The 17,484-nt window shown below is 39.2% G+C and overlaps 1 protein-coding gene across 1 annotated transcript in view; it reads left to right on the forward strand.

The window, feature by feature from the left end:
* The window catches only part of ZSWIM6 (zinc finger SWIM-type containing 6), a 110,050-nt gene that overhangs the window by 90,816 nt on the left and 1,750 nt on the right, over window positions 1-17,484 (forward strand). The window contains exons 8-14 of the mRNA XM_031666819.1: window positions 2,479-2,625; window positions 3,894-4,154; window positions 8,241-8,376; window positions 11,581-11,738; window positions 12,361-12,524; window positions 14,617-14,698; window positions 16,502-17,484. The exon at window positions 16,502-17,484 is cut by the window's right edge and continues 1,750 nt beyond it. Coding sequence (XP_031522679.1) covers window positions 2,479-2,625; window positions 3,894-4,154; window positions 8,241-8,376; window positions 11,581-11,738; window positions 12,361-12,524; window positions 14,617-14,698; window positions 16,502-17,364 — 1,811 coding nt within the window. The 3' untranslated portion in view covers window positions 17,365-17,484. The remainder of the gene's footprint in view (window positions 1-2,478; window positions 2,626-3,893; window positions 4,155-8,240; window positions 8,377-11,580; window positions 11,739-12,360; window positions 12,525-14,616; window positions 14,699-16,501) is intronic.

Genomic DNA, 17,484 nt, shown 5'->3' on the forward strand with positions numbered 1-17,484 from the left:
TATCATCACTGGTGTGTGCAAAATACATTGCTAGGTACTTTGGAAAATTTTTCTGAAATCCTTCTTCCTCCAACACATACACAGCCTATGGTGAAAGGAATTTATTTCTGAATAGTATAAAAGATAATATTCAAACAAAGAGTGCAGCACTTGTTATACTGTGCAAAAAGAAAGCCAGTTCATGATGATCATCTGATTTTTTAAAAAAATCATATTATACATTTTATGAATAAATGTTGATTTTTAAAATTTGTTTAAAATGTAATAAAATAGGAAAGTGTAAAAGTGTTAATTCCGAACTAATGTTCCTAAACTTACATTTGGGTAAGTTACAAAGTATGTTAACTTAGACTCCTTTGATTGTCTTTGAGAGAATTCTGTAACCTTTAGGTCTAGGCCATTCTTAGACCCATTTCTCTTTCACCTTGCAAGCTATGAAAACTTTTATTCCCAACCATTCTTGAGTATTACTAGGATTACATATCTATACCTGTGTCTTTCCCAACTTTTATTTTTGGTAATTGTTTTTCCATATTTAAAAAATAGGCTTTTCATAGCTGTTACAAGTCTAAAGTACCATAACAGTTACTTGTTATGGGCCAAGTTTAGTAAATGGAATATTTTATACATTTCCAAAACTGTTTGGCATGATATGTTAGCTTATTGATTCTGAAAAAAAAGATTTGTTTGATTTATTTTTGATTCCTCATATTTCCTCAGTTTCCATCACTTGACAATATATTTGTTTACATAAGCCCAGCATTTCCCTTAGCCCCATCCATATATATATTTTTAAGCAAACATATTTATTTGATTAGCAAAATATATATATATTTAAGCAAACATATTTATTTGATTGTTTCCAGGAGTAGTACTCATGTTCCTTTTTTCCTACTAATTATGTTTATGAAAGCCAGCAACAGAAACTGAAGAGAAGGACCTTTTCAAGGCATCTAGGCATCAACTTAAATTTCAATACATTGTGCCAAGCCGTTCTTCCTCTTTTTTTTTTTTTTTTTTTTTTTTTGAGATGGAGTCTCGCCCTGTCCCCCAGGCTGGAGTGCAGTGGCACAGTCATGGCTTACTGCAGCCTCCGCCTCCTGGGTTCAAGCGATTCTCCTGCCTCAGCCTCCTGAGTAGCTGGGGTTACAGGCACCCGCCCCCACGGCCAGCTAATTTTTATATTTTTAGTAGAGACGGAGTGTCACCATTTTGGCCAGGCTGGTCACGAACTTCTCACCTCAGGTGATCCGCCCGCCTCAGCCTCCCAGAGTGCTGGGATTACAGGCGTGAGCCACCACGTCGGCCTGTTTTTCATTTTTATGTACTGATGGTTGATTGCTTAAAACCAGAAGACTTGTGAAGGAATGTTGGATTCATGGAATGACTCTTCAGATATTTACACGGCAATATTTTTCTTGTACATTTTATATTGTATGTAAATTTTATTATGTTTTCCTTTAAGAAGGAGCTGCTAAAATTAGCCGGGCATGATGGCCCTTGCCTGTAAATCCCAGCTACTCAGGGCTGAGGCAGGAAAATCTCTTGAACCCAGGAGGCAGAGGTTGCAGTGAGCCGAGATCGCGCCATTGCACTCTAGACAGGGCAACAAGAGTGAAACTCCATCTCAAAAATGAGAAAAGAATGAGCTACTATTATTTATTACTTTAGTAAACACTTAGATGTAAAATATTGCATTATTTACAACAATGGAATATATCTTAAACATAGCGTTTTCTTCCTCAGCATTCTACAGTTTAACTTGAAAGTGTTAATATTCTGTGAAGAAAATGAAAAGGATTTATTTCATTCAAATTATATATAATCGTCTGTTATCATTCCCCTTTATGGCAAAGGTTGTCTCTTAAATGGCTTACAGATTCACACTAGGGAAGACTTTCATAGGGTGATAGGGGGTAATTTAAGGATATTCATGTGGGAATACAAGTCTAACCCAAGCTACAGCTGCCTTCAAGTCCTCAATTTACATGACCCAGTTAACACTGATTTAGAGAGGTCTCTTCTGCATGTCGTGGTGGAGTTACCAATTGATAATTCCAATGGGACTTCTTAGTCCTCTCTAATGCCCCCTCCTAGGGAAGTGGGGGAGTTGTCCCTAACTTCTCACAAGAAAATTTGGAATTCATTTTTCCCTATACAACATAATTTAATAGTGTAAGTAATAATGTTAACTTGGTAACCTAGACACATGAATTAAATAGATGTTTGGGAGCTGTCCTGGGAATTCAGTACCATTTATATTGACTTACAGATGAATGTTTAGAACTCAAAATAGTTGACAAGTTGGGGATTATGGTACCCTTTGATTGGTGTCTTAATTAAAGGGGAATTTCCAACAGAATTCAGAACTGATTTATCAGGATGCTGCTTTTAAATGGTAAAGCCTCTGTTCTCCCCACTTCTTTCCCTTCATCTCCCTTCTACTCCCCCATCTCTCAATTCCCTTTTCTTACACAGAGCTACCCCATAAAAGCATAACCTCGATAACCAATCTGGAGGGCTGGGTTGGACATCCCCTGGACCCTGTGGGCACTCTCTTCAGTAGCCTTATGGAAGCCTGCCGCATTGATGATGAGAACCTCTCTGGGTTCTCAGATTTTACAGGTAAAGCCATTGACATTTGTCTCATGTGCTTTTCTTTTTCTAAACCCTGAATGGCAGTAGTCATTGTTTTTCTTTACATTATGTTTTATGGAATCATGTAGTGAACAGTGCCTTTGGTTAGCAAGAGAGCAAGAAAATGGGTACTCTCATGCTTTCACAGGCTGCTACAAAACTGGGAAAAAATCCTTAGAGTTGATAGTTGGCAGCATGTGTCGAGGATCTGAAAAATATTTATTCTCTTCTCACCAGTGATTCTGCATCTAAGAATTTATCCACATTTATGACTACTTCCTAGCATAAAGGTATAAAATAAAGATGTACATCTTAGCATTTAGAACTAGAACATCTAGTTTAGGTGCTTTTCAAATTTGTCTTTGCTTTGAAAGTGACTTGTCACTTAAATATTGTAGTCTACTTTAAGGGGGAGTATTAAATGTTGTTTAAAACTATTTTATATCACACATTCCTTGAAAGCTGTGTTTTGAGATTTCACTTTGGCCCATTGAAACTTAATACTCTTGCCTCAAAAGACTGCCCGAGGGCAGTGGGTGGAGGTAAGGCAGGGAGTCAGGATGTCTCTTTGTTGCTTCCATGGCTAGGTGAGCTCAGGTCTTGCCCCTTCATAATTTCCCCCGTGATAGTTGCCTTCATGGACTGTGGGTAACCCAAACACTGTCAGGAGGGTGAAAGGCATGAGTCTGAATTCGCTTTCCTTAAGAGTTTGATGGTTGAAGTTTGTTATAATTTATAATAGAAGCACTTTAATGGAGACAAGAGAATGTTCAAAGAATCATTTTTTTTTTTGTGATAACTGATGACTCTTGGATAATAAAAAGGACCTTGAAATTGGGTTACATATGTTGTGTTCCCCACTGTTTTTATTATGGACATTTTTTGAATGCCAGGATTTAAAAAGTGGTGAGTGCAAGTCATCGTGTAATTTCACTATTGTGTAATTAAATTTTGTTTTTCTCAAGTATTCTTAGTTCATATTTTCTTAGATTTATAGTTTTCTTTGGTGATTTATTTTCAAGGCAGAAAAGTATTTGTAATGTTATATCACCCAAAATATAAACATTTAATCATTCATGGTCATTTTTAAAAAGATACTGGAAGACTGCACTTTAGCCTAAAAAACATGCTTTCTGGCTTTCTTAGCATTAGTCAATAATTCATTTGCTAGTACTGGGAAGTATAAATATTTGTACTTATTGTATCATCTGCAAAAGTAGTTTCTCAACTCTGATTTCTTTTGTGGCATTTTGCAGAGAATATGGGACAGTGCAAGTCTCTGGAATACCAGCATCTACCTGCACACAAATTCTTAGAAGAAGGGGAATCCTATTTAACGCTGGCTGTGGAAGTAGCCCTGATAGGGCTGGGACAGCAGCGTATCATGCCTGATGGGCTGTACACACAAGAGAAAGTTTGCCGGAATGAGGAGCAGCTCATTTCTAAGCTTCAGGAAATTGAATTGGATGACACACTGGTGAAAATTTTTCGCAAGCAAGCAGTCTTCCTATTAGAAGGTAGTCTGATACAGAAGTTTTCCACTTATTTAGCCAAGTTGACTTAGGGGCTAATCTTTCTTATGTTAAGAGTACTATCTGAATGCATTTAATATGGTTGTTATCCTGATTGCTATAGTCATGGGGTGTCGAAGACATGTTCGCTGTCTAAAAAATAGTGTCACTGAATAAAAAAGCATGGATGTTTAGATTTGTATCATTTGATTTAGGTGATTATATATGATAGCCTATTACAAAATAGCCACATTTAATGCCTCAAACCTGGAAAAGGACCGATTTCATTTAGACTGTGTTGTTCCTGAGATAAATTCAATTTTGATATTTAGGGCGTTATTATTGGCAGCCATGTTCCTGTTTCCTTGATCAATTAAATAATAAAATAGTAATTGGCTGGCCTTCCTCCAAATTATTGGCAGTTACATGACACCTGGGTTTTGAATATGTCATGCACATGCTAACAAAGGACTGAAGGCTGCGGGAGTGAATTTCTACCGCACCGACTAGTTATTCCAGAGGATTCATTAGGCACAGATTCATCAAGGAAAAAGTTTCATAGAATCTCTGAGGCATGGTCTAATTTCCTTCTTCTCATAAGGTTAAGTTTTAAAGGGCCTAACAAATTTTGGCTGACACTATTTTTCAGATTTTTTTTCCCTCTAAAAAGATAAGTGTAATTAGTGTGGTAGTGTAATCTTTTGTGCAAATTTAGGTAGTGTCTATTGCTTCTGTCTCTCAAGTACATGTGTGTTATTAGTGTGTAATGGGATTCTCTGTGATTGATAGGCTCATAAAGTATGTTATATTCATCTTCTGTTCAGAACTACTACATACAGGGAAGGATTTAGATTTTCAGCACCCCTTTTATTTGTCCAAAGCAAAAGATCTACTTAAAAGAAAACATTTTCTTCAAACATATTATATTTTTATATGTTTTAGAAATACATTTTAAAGGGAAAATGCTCTTCAGGTAAACCTTCTTAATAGCGTGCTTAATTTTGGTAAAAATTCCTAATAGCAATTTTTTGAAGCACTCTCGTGAACCTGTTTTTTTCCCTGTAAAGATAAAAAGCCCATCTTGACAAATTTCAAGAGTGATCCTGGGCCGGGCACGGTGGCTCAAGCCTGTAATCCCAGCACTTTGGGAGGCTGAGACGGGCGGATCACGAGGTCAGGAGATCGAGACCATCCTGGCTAACACGGTGAAACCCCGTCTCTACTAAAAAATACAAAAAAGACTAGCTGGGCAAGGTGGCTGTCGCCTGTAGTCCCAGCTACACGGGAGGCTGAGGCAGGAGAATGGCGTAAACCTGGGAGGCGGAGCTTGCAGTGAGCTGAGATCCGGCCACCGCACTCCAGCCCGGGCGACAGAGCAAGACTCCGTCTCAAAAAAAAAAAAAAAAAAAAGAAAAAGAGTGATCCTGATTCTTCAATTTACTGTTTTCTTTCAGTTTTCTCCCATATAATTCCTTTTGCTATAAGCAATGTCATTAGTCACAAACATTTTTTAAATGCTGCCTGTTACAGGCTATACTGACTAACTTTTGATTTCCCTTTTACTGAAGTTTAGAAGGAAGATCTGTGATTTTCAAAGTTGATAGTGTATGGTGTTTATATTTACCTTCCTAAATGTGTCTCTATGTTCATTTTTCATGAATATTTTTGAACTTTGCCCTAGTCTTGATTAGTCCATCCCGCCTGTCAAACATTTTTATGAGTACTGTGCCTGAGAAGGAGCACTGTTGACTCGTCTCTGCCTCTTCTCCTTTCCTGGCCCTGCAAGGCCCACAAAGAGTGAATTAGGTGCAGGACAGGAGGCAGTCCAAGGCGGGGAAGCCACAGGGCCATTACTGTAAATGCTAGAAGATTGAGAACTCCATGACTGAATTGACTACACGAGGGCACCAAGTTCTTCATGCAGTTATACTCTTTGCAAATGTCAGAGGCAAATTAGTTAGCAGGCCCAGATATCTGGAAAGAGGAAGCAGTAACCCAGTATTGTTACTAGTATTCATCTCTCCTGGCCACAATATTGGATAGATAAATTAGCATATTGAACAAGCACCTCTGGGGAAACTTGGTGCCAAATGTCAAGTTGTCATTATTCAGTAGTACACTAGAGTCCAGGAATTACACTAATAATACACAAATAATTATTGGATACCTGACTAAATGTTTTACTTGTTGGGTGGTATCATAGCAAAAAATTAATTGTATATCCTGAATCTCCTGAATAGTACAAAAAGGTAACTTGGTGGTTTAAAGGGAAACAGTGAAAGAAAATGGAGGAGAAATGAAGACTATGGCTAATCTATAGATTTGCTATAATTAGTCCTTAAGTAAAATAGAGTTAGTGTCTTAGATTGGGCTGCCATGATAAAATACCACAGATTGTGTGGCTTAAATAACAGAAATGTATTTCTCACAGTTCTGAAGGCTGGGAAGTTTGAGATCATGCTGCCAGCCTCATCTTTGGCTTCCGATGAGGACACTCTTCCTAGCTTGAAGACAGCTATCTTTTCTCTGTGTCTTCACGTCACGGAGAGATCAAGCTCTCCAGTGTCTCTTCTTACAAGGACACTAATCCTGTTGGATCAGGGTCCCCCCCTTATGACCTCATTTTACTTTAATGCAGGCCCCAACTCCAGATGCAATTACACTGGGGCTGGGGGCTTCCACATGTGAATTTTGGGAAGACATATATATTTAGTCTGTAACAGTTAATAACTTAAATAATGTAGCCTTGCTGTATGAACAAAAGGTGCAATCATAATGCTATATGAACTTTTGAAGAATATCAAATCACTAAAACATTTAAAATTAAAGATTAATGGATTTGGAGAAATTAGAGATTTAGATTAGATGTTAGTTTAGGTGAAAAAATTTGTATGATTTTTAAAGTACTTAAATAATGAATAATTCAAAAATACAAAAAACTGAACTGAATTAAAAAATAACCTCCATTAAAATGATCTGGAATATAATGTGCTCATAACCAAACACCAGTTCAGGAACTGCTTTTACCATTTTTTTCTTCTGAAGTGCATTTCTTGCATTCTAAACTCTTCACCACACTGATTTTTCTCATGGAAAACAAATATAGCATGTCCTCTGAGCAGTGGTGTCATGGTTCATAATTCTAGAAATCATGAAACAGATGTTACCCGAAGGTGACATGGAAACTAATTTATTAAACACTTTACAGTAACTAAACCTCAGAGTACCTTAGTGCAAAGTGGTTGAACTAACCACTGTGGTTTCCTTTCAGAATTTATTTTAAAAGTCTGTGTTGCCCTTCTCAAAGCAGCATTCAAGGACCACACAGGGGAAGTCAGCTCTGCCACCATGCCTGTCAGAATTTACTAAGAAATGAACTTTGACAGCTGAAGTGTAATTTTGCTTTTAAAATTGGCTTTCGGGAGCCTAAAGAATAGTAGATTTCCAGTTACTTTATTTTTTTTCTTGTGCCTAGAGCATTTATCAAATGGGTAACTATACTTTTTATTAACAATCACTTTCTAGGAATTAATATCTGTTACTACTCATTAGAGGCAACAATGTGTATAGTTAGAGAGTTGTGGTTCAGAATCTTCCCACACCTCTCACCCCTGAACAGAGCACCATTTTCTGGAAACGTGGCATATTTGTGCCCATAACCCTTCTTGGCTCCAGGGGTAGGTTCCGTAGTTAGGCTGTGGCGTCATCTGTGCATTTGCAAATCAAGATGCTCCGATGCCACACATGGAGAGAGGATGTTGCTCAAATGCAGCGAGGTTTTATGCTATAGAGGGTTCCTTTCTCTGAGGCACTTGTATTGTGAATGCTCTGTGCCCCTTGAGTTCTGGATTTTTCATTTAGCTGTGGGACAGTTAGGGGTTTGTTTATGAGGTGAAATCTGTAAGGGATACTATACCCTGAAGAATCTTTTTTGATTAAGAATTGTATTCCTTTCTATGCCATTTACATGAAATTCTTAACTAGATTAGTTTGTATATGTTGTAACTTTATGTGACATTTTAAAAATATGCTTTACAAGAAGTGTTAGTTCATTTTTTAAGAATGTAAAATGTGTATGCTCTCTTCCCACAGCCGGACCATATAGTGGTTTAGGCGAAATAATCCATCGGGAGAGCGTTCCAATGCACACATTTGCCAAGTATCTCTTCACCTCTCTCCTACCTCACGATGCTGAACTGGCATACAAAATTGCACTGAGAGCAATGCGGTACGTATTCACAGCCCAGCTGGGCAGAGGCAGGCCACATTCCCACTGGGAAGCATGGCTGTTAACTGACTTACTCCTTCACGTTTCTTATAGACAGCAGAAGAACTAAAGAAACTATTTATTTATGCTTTCTGGATTGTTGTCGAGGTGATTTGCTTGTTGGCTTGTTTTGCTTCTGTATAAAGTAAGGGAAGAATTACCCTTGCTGCTATCAGACTCAAGGACACTGTGGCTTTTTCCTACTTTTTCTTGAAGCACAATTCAGGCCAAGTTCAATCACAAAACAGCAACAGTTGAAACCTTCATAAATAATTAATTGTTTTGAAAAAAACTGATTTTTGAAACAGTCGTAAATAATAAATATACTTGATTGAATATAATTGAAGGAGATCTTCACACCTGCGGTAATTCCACATTCCATCAGTAGTGCAGGAAAGCAACTCCCTGTATTACCAAGGCACATCTGTAATCACGGGGGCTGAGAGAAGGTGGGACGTGCATTTAGCAGTGAAGGAGTCACTATTTGGGGTCCTCGAGGCTCTGCCTGCCTCTCTTCTGACTGCTTCCATCTCCTCATCGGTCCCTCCTTTTCAGCAATAACAATTGGAATATGTTGTTCTCTACCACCCACCTTTTTATTTCTACATTCTTTTAAAAGTTATTTCACCTAATAATTATTTTTATCACAGATTTGTTCAAGGTGAATATTTTAATGAGTTCAAGATTACATTTTAATCTTACATATGACCTTTAAATTTTAAGGACCTAAAAGGAACATCCACCTTTCTTAAAACATCAACATTTTCTTTTTCCTTTAAAAAAATTAATAAAACACTCCTATGCTTCTAATGGAAAGTACAGATTAGACATCCTTATAATCACCTAAGGACAAGCCATGTTATAGACCTAAAAGCTTGTGTGTGCTGATTAATAGTTTGATCTCAAGAAGCTTTTCATCAAAGATTCTATGTCTGTAATCAGTGAAGTAGATTCTAAAACAAACCCTTACCTATAAATTACCAGTGTCCCCAAAGTCACTCTGTTCTGAAAGTATTGAGTGTAGCTTATGTCTATCAGGACGCCTCTTTTTTTATGCAGTGATAAGGATGTGTGTATGTGTCTCTGTGTATACCTATGTGTCAGTGTGTTTTAAGGCTGACATCCTGTAATTTGACATGCTTTCCTTGGCAATATGGAATCTTACTAACTTACTAGAGAATCTGCCTAAGTATTCTTTTTTCTATTTTTAAAATACCAAAAAATAAGTCAATAACAAACATCAGCAAAAGTCCCCCACCAAATTACATTATACCACTTGGTTTATGTTTTAGAGCATGATTTTATAATAAATGAGTTCCTATTTTCATTTTGGAAGCTGAAATGGAAGCTGTCTTATGAAGACATATGCTCAGCTCTATACTTACTCAAATCTTAGGAATTCTAATCTTGTTTTAAAGGGAAGATGTTAATGTTATGATGCCACCAGATGCTGTTGCTACTACCCCTGGCAAAGTTTAAGGGTAAAATAGCATGAAGTTTCTGTGTGGTTCTGGCTTATGTAATGGTATGTGCCAGGCAGAAAGGCTTGCTTTTCTAACACTCACAAACTCATTTATATTTGTCCTTGGTTGCTGCCAAGGCAGTTTCTTCATGGGGAATACTAGCAGGGTACAGGGGAATTTTTTTTCCAGTTTCTCTCTTCTATCTGCCACTACTGTCCTGCCAAAGGTCTGCCATGGAAGGCAGGTAGTGTACCCCACCAGGTATTGCAAGGACAGGCGGTCCGGGGAACAGGAAGGAAAAGAGAGATGTAGCTCGCTTGCTTCTTAGTCCTTCTGGAAGGGGAAGGCCGAGGAAGGTCATCTTTGGCTCTCATTTTCTCATCTTCCCAGGGATGTTGATTAGTTTCTCCTACAGTAAGTCTGGCAAGACCTGCCTGTGAATACGAGGATATTCCTGAGTTTTATACAAAAGCTAAATAGCAACCCTGCCAATATTCTTACTACTTAACTGCCTACCTTGCCACCTTCTCTACCACTAACATCTTTTTGTTCCTAGATAAAAGGAGAAGAGAATGAGCCATTTGGCTTACCAGACAATAATTGCTCTTGGGTGGGGCCCTGAGGCCAGCATCACTCCCAGACCCAGCTGACTCTCCTTGGTCTCCAGCTCTTATCTTATTTCATAGTTCTTAACACTGGTGTACTTGAATGAAGGCCAGCATTTTGATGGTTGTAAATAAATTATTTCAGTTTTAGGTACTCTACTAATCTTTTTGGGACTTTTAGAAGAGATTACTAAATATGTGCTTTGTTGTTAGAAATTTTTTCATCAGCATATTTTTTTTATTTGTTTTGAGACAGGGTTTTTTTCTGTTTCCCAGGCGAGAGTGCAGTGGTGTAATCATGGCTCCCAGGCTGTTGATCCTCCCATCTCAGCCTCCCAAGTAGCTGGGATTACAGGCGCATGCCACCATACCCAACTAATTTATTTTTTATAGAAACAGGGTTTCGTCATGACAGTATATTCTTAACAAAAAATCAGAAATCACTCTGAATTTATGCACAACTGTCAAGGGACAGACACTTAGGTGGCATTTATCTTCTCTAATATGGTTGGTAGAACATAGTCTAATGTCAAATATCTGGAGTCATAAGAAACTAATTGTGCAGAAAGTATGAATGGATGGAAAGGAGGTAATTTTCGTTTTACTTCCCTTCTTGTTTTATGTTTAAATAGGTTAAGCTTATTCATCTTAAGTATTCACTGCTCCCTGACTGTGATCTCAGTCTTAAATATCCATTTCACTAACAGTTTCTGTTGATTTATTTTTTGAGTCATACAATTCAAAATTTGTAGGTAAACATCAAGACCTGTGTTTAAAAGTTCTTCAGTGTTTGCATATCTTAATTTCTTTGAATATTGTAATTTTCTGAGTGGTGATGAAGAAAGAAAATCTCTTAGGTTTGGGTGATGAACAATTAATAAGGTTTGGGTGATGAATAGTTATTAATAGCAAACAATTAATAGTCCAAAAAATCTAGATATTTTGCATCCACACAGCAGAGTATAGCTGTACCAGCCCTTCCTGAACTAGAGGCCTGACCATCTACCCACTCCTCTGGCCTCTGCTGACCAGTCTTTCTGGCCAAGGAAATGGACAAGAAATAACTAGGGGCCACCTTCCTTGTCTTCTCATTATAGGTTACTAGTATTGGAATCTACTGCTCCATCAGGAGACCTCACCCGCCCACACCACATTGCATCAGTTGTTCCCAACCGCTACCCTCGCTGGTTCACTCTAAGCCACATTGAGTCCCAGCAGTGTGAGCTGGCATCCACCATGCTAACTGCAGCCAAAGGTACTGTACTGTCCTGAGGCCTCATAATTGTTTCATTCATTTGCCTGTTTATTTTTTTTTAAGTCTTGTTTTCTATGAAATTGTCAGTAGTGGTGTTAATGTCAGATAGGTTGAAGGGATCTTTTTCTTTAGATGTTAGCTTTTAAGGCAAAACAGGTGGCATTTTCCTCATTTACCTGCATCATTAACTTGCTGCCAGCAGAGCTCAGGTTAGTTACCATGCCAAGAAAATATAAATGGTTGAAATTCAGAAGCAGATTTAAAAGTTGGGTTACATTTTTTTCTTCCTGAAATATTCACCAAAAATACATAAGAAGGAACTAGGAGAGCTGTTTGCTGTCTCACGTTGGTTCTGGTTCATCTGTGCTTTGAGTCATTGAGGGCGTGTCTCGGTGTATCTTTTTCTGTGGAGCCGAGATTCACAGACATTGCAGTAATTATGGGAGCCCTAGTTGTGTGCCATCTGGGAACATGTTAGGTAAATAACTTGTGCTTTATGTTTTGTTTTGTTTCTTTTTTTCCCCTTTGTGTGTGTGTATGGTTGTATGGTTTTTGTTTGTTTGTTTGTTTGTCTTGCTTTGCTTTGATTTGGTTTGGTTTGGTTTTCCCTTGTTCATTGCAGGCGATGTTCGGAGGCTGGAAACAGTATTAGAATCCATCCAGAAAAACATTCACTCCTCATCACACATCTTCAAGCTTGCCCAAGATGCATTTAAAATAGCAACTCTCATGGACAGTTTGCCAGACATCACTCTTTTGAAAGTGTCTCTGGAGCTGGGCCTGCAGGTACATGACTGGTAGTCTTTCCCGGGACATCAAAGACTGCTAAATAAAGGCACCTCTTAGGGTTGTTTTTGTTTGATTGGATTTTTGAGTGCAGGTAAATGACTCTTTGGAGTACAAATCTGTTAGACTTCAGGAGAGAACTGTATTTCAGAGACGTGGTCACTCCCAGCTGAACCAGACTGCTATGTAAGGTTCAGGGACTGTACATTTAGAAGCCTAATTTGTGTCTTTCAATTAAGAAAATCATTTTCTGAATTGCAGCCTTAACGATACTGTTTCTCCTTTGAATGAAAGGAGAAGAATTATTGCTAACAAGAGACTTAAATAAAGCTAGCATGTATAATGAAGATTCAGTTGTTAGGGATAAATTTTTAGAGGAAGTAAAAATTTTTATTGATGTTTGCATTTTCATAATAGGTGGGCAGTTCTAGCTCCTTTTAATAACTCTGAGAAAAACAGGTAAAGGAGGAGTGATCGGGCCAGAGTCCAGTTTAGATTTCAGCAGAACAGAGTACCAAGAACGTTTTGAGTTGGTCAAGCAGATAGATGTTTGCTTCCTTATAGTTTCTGAACAGATCACTGTATAAACCAGGAACTAAAAATTTGTTTCTATTTTTCTCATGGAATCTCTATTAACATTTGCTTTCTTCCCATTAAAAAGCAGTGAACAAAATTGTTATACCTCAGTTACCTAAAGTATGGGGAGCATAATCCCCTGATTGGATAATTAATCTGGTTTTTTAGTTGTGGATTCTCCCTTACTAATAATGTCTAAATAATAGGATCACAGGAAAATGTACCTACCACTGTAACATAGAGTACTGTACAAGCAAAAGGTATAGAAGATTGCTTTTAAGCTATACAGTGATGGTTCAGCAGTTTTGTTTTGTTTTTTTAATTCTTGTTATTTGGCTAATTTTTGTCACCATTTGCCTCATCTTAAAGATGTGATGCAGAAAGAACCATTAGCATGAGCTTTCTCGTTATTTGGAATTCTTGGTAAATAGGATGTGCATGAGAGCTTATTCCTTGCCTCATGCTTTCTAGAACCTAAGAAGGAATCTCACAGGCCCTTTGTGAGTATTTCTGGAACCTAGGAAGGAATCCAAGAGGGCCTTTGGGGATATTATGTCCCTGGATATTTGTGTGCATGTGTGGTTTTTGTTTTTTTGTGTTTTTTTTGATGGAGTCTCACTCTGTCACCAGGCTGGAGTGTAGGGGTGCAATCTCAGCTCACTGCAACCTCTGCCTCCTGGGTTCAAGCAATTCTTCTACCTCAGCCTCCTGAGTAGCTGGGACTACAGGCACGCACCACCACACCTGGCTAATTTTTGCATTTTTAGTAGAGACGGGGTTTCATCATATTGGCCAGGCTGGTCTCGAACTCCTGACCTTGTGATCTGCCCACCGTGGCCTCCCAAATTGCTGGGATTATAGGCGTGAGCCACCGCACCCGGCCATCCCTGGATATTTTGAATCTTAAAGAATGGAGGAAGTACAAAGAGGTGGATATGTGTATTTAAGGACTTCTTATTAGAAAGTGAAAAACAAAATCAGATCACTAATGATATCAAGGATGATTTTTTCCCTCATAAACCTGGAGTTACCTTCATGGTCACCAGAAAGGAGCAACCAGAGATTGAAGGAATAACTAAAATGATTATTCTAAAATACATCTTTCACCACTGAGAGTTCCTGGTTAGAATGGATTCACAGGAGCCTCAGAAATTGAACTATGGAATGTTAAATATGGGGAGGGAAAAAGGGCATGGGCTATGTTTAATGCTCCAGTCCAGCCCTCTGATTTTGCAGATGAGGGATAGAGTAACTGGTTCAGATAACAAATCTGGTCAGTGGGCCCACCAGGAGGAGAATGTGGGCCTCTTGCCGGGAGGAGAATGTGGCTGTGGCAAGGCCACTTGGGGTAGCCATGGACAAATCCAAATTCATATGTAGAGCTTTGCTCTAAATTATACTTTCATCTTCCTGGTGGTAGACAGTAGGTATGCCTTATATGCCTTATAGTTTATGCCCTTTTTTTTCATTGACTGAGGATAATTTTCCAAAACATTTTGTTATCCTGCTTTTATAGGTTATGCGAATGACACTGTCAACCTTAAATTGGCGACGGCGGGAGATGGTGAGGTGGCTGGTAACATGTGCTACTGAAGTCGGTAGGTAAACTCTGGAACAGAAGCTTTCCCAGGTGCCTCATGGTAGGATTTAACTTGTCAGTTACAGACACGTGAACATATTCACTCTTTTACTTTGACTTCTCCAAGGCTCCTCTAGCCGTCTACAAGGGCTCCCTTTTCCCCGACCCCCTACCCCTAACCTTCAGTTATACATACTTGTATTATTCAGCTTTGAACTGATCACATTTGTGAAGCTCCAGCCTCTTATTTAAAATGGTATAAGTCAGTGAGTAAACTGTTTTTATTCAGTTAATATATATAAAGTTACCTAGTTGTACTGTTTTTCTTCTTTATCATCTGAAGGCATACCTCATGGTATCCAGCAGAGAAGTGGTGACCACTGGGTGTGGTTTAGGTGATCTTCCAGATGTGTGAGCAATTGTAGCTAGCCATAAGAAGATTCCCTGGCTGTCCATAAGCTGCCATTTTGTGAGACCCTTCAGCTAACTATTTTCCCGCTACAGCAGTAGATCAGTTCAGAAGAAAACTGTACATTCCCAGCAAGAATGCCAACAGAAACAAATGGTTGCTATTTATTTATTTATTTATTTACTTATTTATTTATTTTTGAGATGGAATCTCGCTCTGTTGCCCAGGCTGAAGTGCAGTGGCACAATCTCGGCTCACTGCAAGCTCCATCTCCTGGGTTCATGACATTCTCCTGCCTCAGCCTCCCGAGTAGCTGGGACTACAGACGCCTGCCAGCACGCCCAGATAATTTTTTGTATTTTTAGTAGAGATGGAGTTTCACCATGTTAGCCAAGATGGTCTTGATCTCCTGACCTTGTGATCCGCCCACCTCAGCCTCCCAAAGTGCTGGGATTACAGGCGTGAGCCACCGCGCCCGGCGGTTGCTATTTAAAATAAATATTGGTTAAACGTTCTTTTTTCTTATTTGCATCAGAAAGGGATATACACTTCATGCTGAGAAAACACTACCATCCAAGTGTTTAGATATGACACAGCATATACTATAAAATTATTATTTTTCTTTCACTAATGTATAATGGTTTTGTATTTTGGAAAAGGGACATTGGTCTCAATACAAAGATTATCTTTACATTATTAAAGTCATGCTTTAGTGAAGCAATACAAAGATAATACTAATTTAAGAACAGCCACATAACTTCTCTGCCCCTGCCCCGAGATATAAATCTGATTTCTCTCTGAGACCTAGTACCTTCTCTTCAAGTCATTCACTTTTAGGATTTTCCTACAAGTGAGGCATATTGGGTCTGTGAATGTAAAGTGATTATTTTAAAGACATGGTCAGCCATTTACAACGTTTAATTCATCTGTAGGTCTGCTTCTATTGACTTTGTTCTCTTGATTATGGGCCACATTTTCCAGCTTCTTTGTGTGTTTTAAAATTTTGTATTATGTGTACTTTTACCTTACACACAAGCACACAAGCCATGTAAAGTCCCTGTTTTGGTGAGGGTTGCAATTTTTGAGCCTCAGATTCTGACAGGAAGCCCCAGTGAACTAGAACTCATTAGCAAAAAGCCATTGTCTGAAATGGCAAGCAGCACAGTACAAATACCAGCTACCAAGAGGATTGGTTCTTTATTATAGCAAGTTCATGTTCCTTTCAGCATTTCACTGAATAACAATTCATAATGACCTTATTTTTAAAGGTTTCTCCCAGGCATATTACCTTACAGGGTTTTCTAGTCTAGCTCATGTCCTGTGATGGCTAACACAGGTTATAAAAGTCAAAATAAGGCAGGACCTCTGGCCAGCCTCCTTGTCAGTAATAGAGCCTGTTTGTGTTCCTTGCAGGGGTTTATGCCCTGGACAGCATCATGCAGACCTGGTTTACACTCTTTACTCCCACCGAGGCCACAAGTATAGTTGCGACTACCGTGATGTCCAACAGCACCATCGTCCGCCTCCACCTGGACTGCCACCAGCAGGAAAAGCTGGCCAGCAGCGCCCGGACACTTGCACTGCAGTGTGCCATGAAGGATCCACAGAACTGTGCCCTCTCTGCGCTAACCCTTTGTGAAAAGGATCACATAGCTTTCGAGACGGCATACCAAATTGTTCTCGATGCTGCTACGACCGGCATGAGCTATACACAGCTCTTTACAATAGCACGGTACATGGAGCACCGCGGGTACCCCATGAGGGCCTACAAGCTGGCCACCCTGGCCATGACCCATCTCAACCTGAGCTACAATCAGGACACACACCCTGCCATTAATGACGTTTTGTGGGCCTGTGCGCTTAGCCACTCCCTTGGTAAAAACGAGCTTGCAGCTATAATACCTCTGGTGGTCAAGAGTGTCAAGTGTGCAACGGTACTGTCAGACATTTTGCGCAGATGCACTCTGACCACTCCTGGCATGGTGGGACTACATGGGAGGAGAAACTCTGGTAAGCTGATGTCACTGGACAAAGCCCCCTTGAGGCAACTCTTGGATGCCACGATTGGGGCCTACATCAACACAACGCACTCACGGCTCACACACATCAGTCCTCGGCACTATAGTGAGTTTATAGAGTTCCTCAGCAAAGCCCGAGAGACCTTCTTAATGGCGCATGATGGACACATTCAGTTTACACAGTTCATTGACAACCTGAAACAAATCTACAAAGGCAAAAAGAAACTGATGATGTTGGTTCGGGAGAGGTTTGGTTGATAGATCTTGTATGAATGGGGTGGGGGGTGGGGATGGGAGGGATGGTTTGTTTTTACTTGAGCCTGCCTTTGTACCCTTTTTAACTTAAAGAACAGAGCCACGCCGGTATTATATGTGTAT

The sequence above is a fragment of the Papio anubis genome, chromosome 5, assembly GCF_008728515.1.
Source record: "Papio anubis isolate 15944 chromosome 5, Panubis1.0, whole genome shotgun sequence".
In the NCBI taxonomy this organism is placed as follows: domain Eukaryota; kingdom Metazoa; phylum Chordata; class Mammalia; order Primates; family Cercopithecidae; genus Papio; species Papio anubis.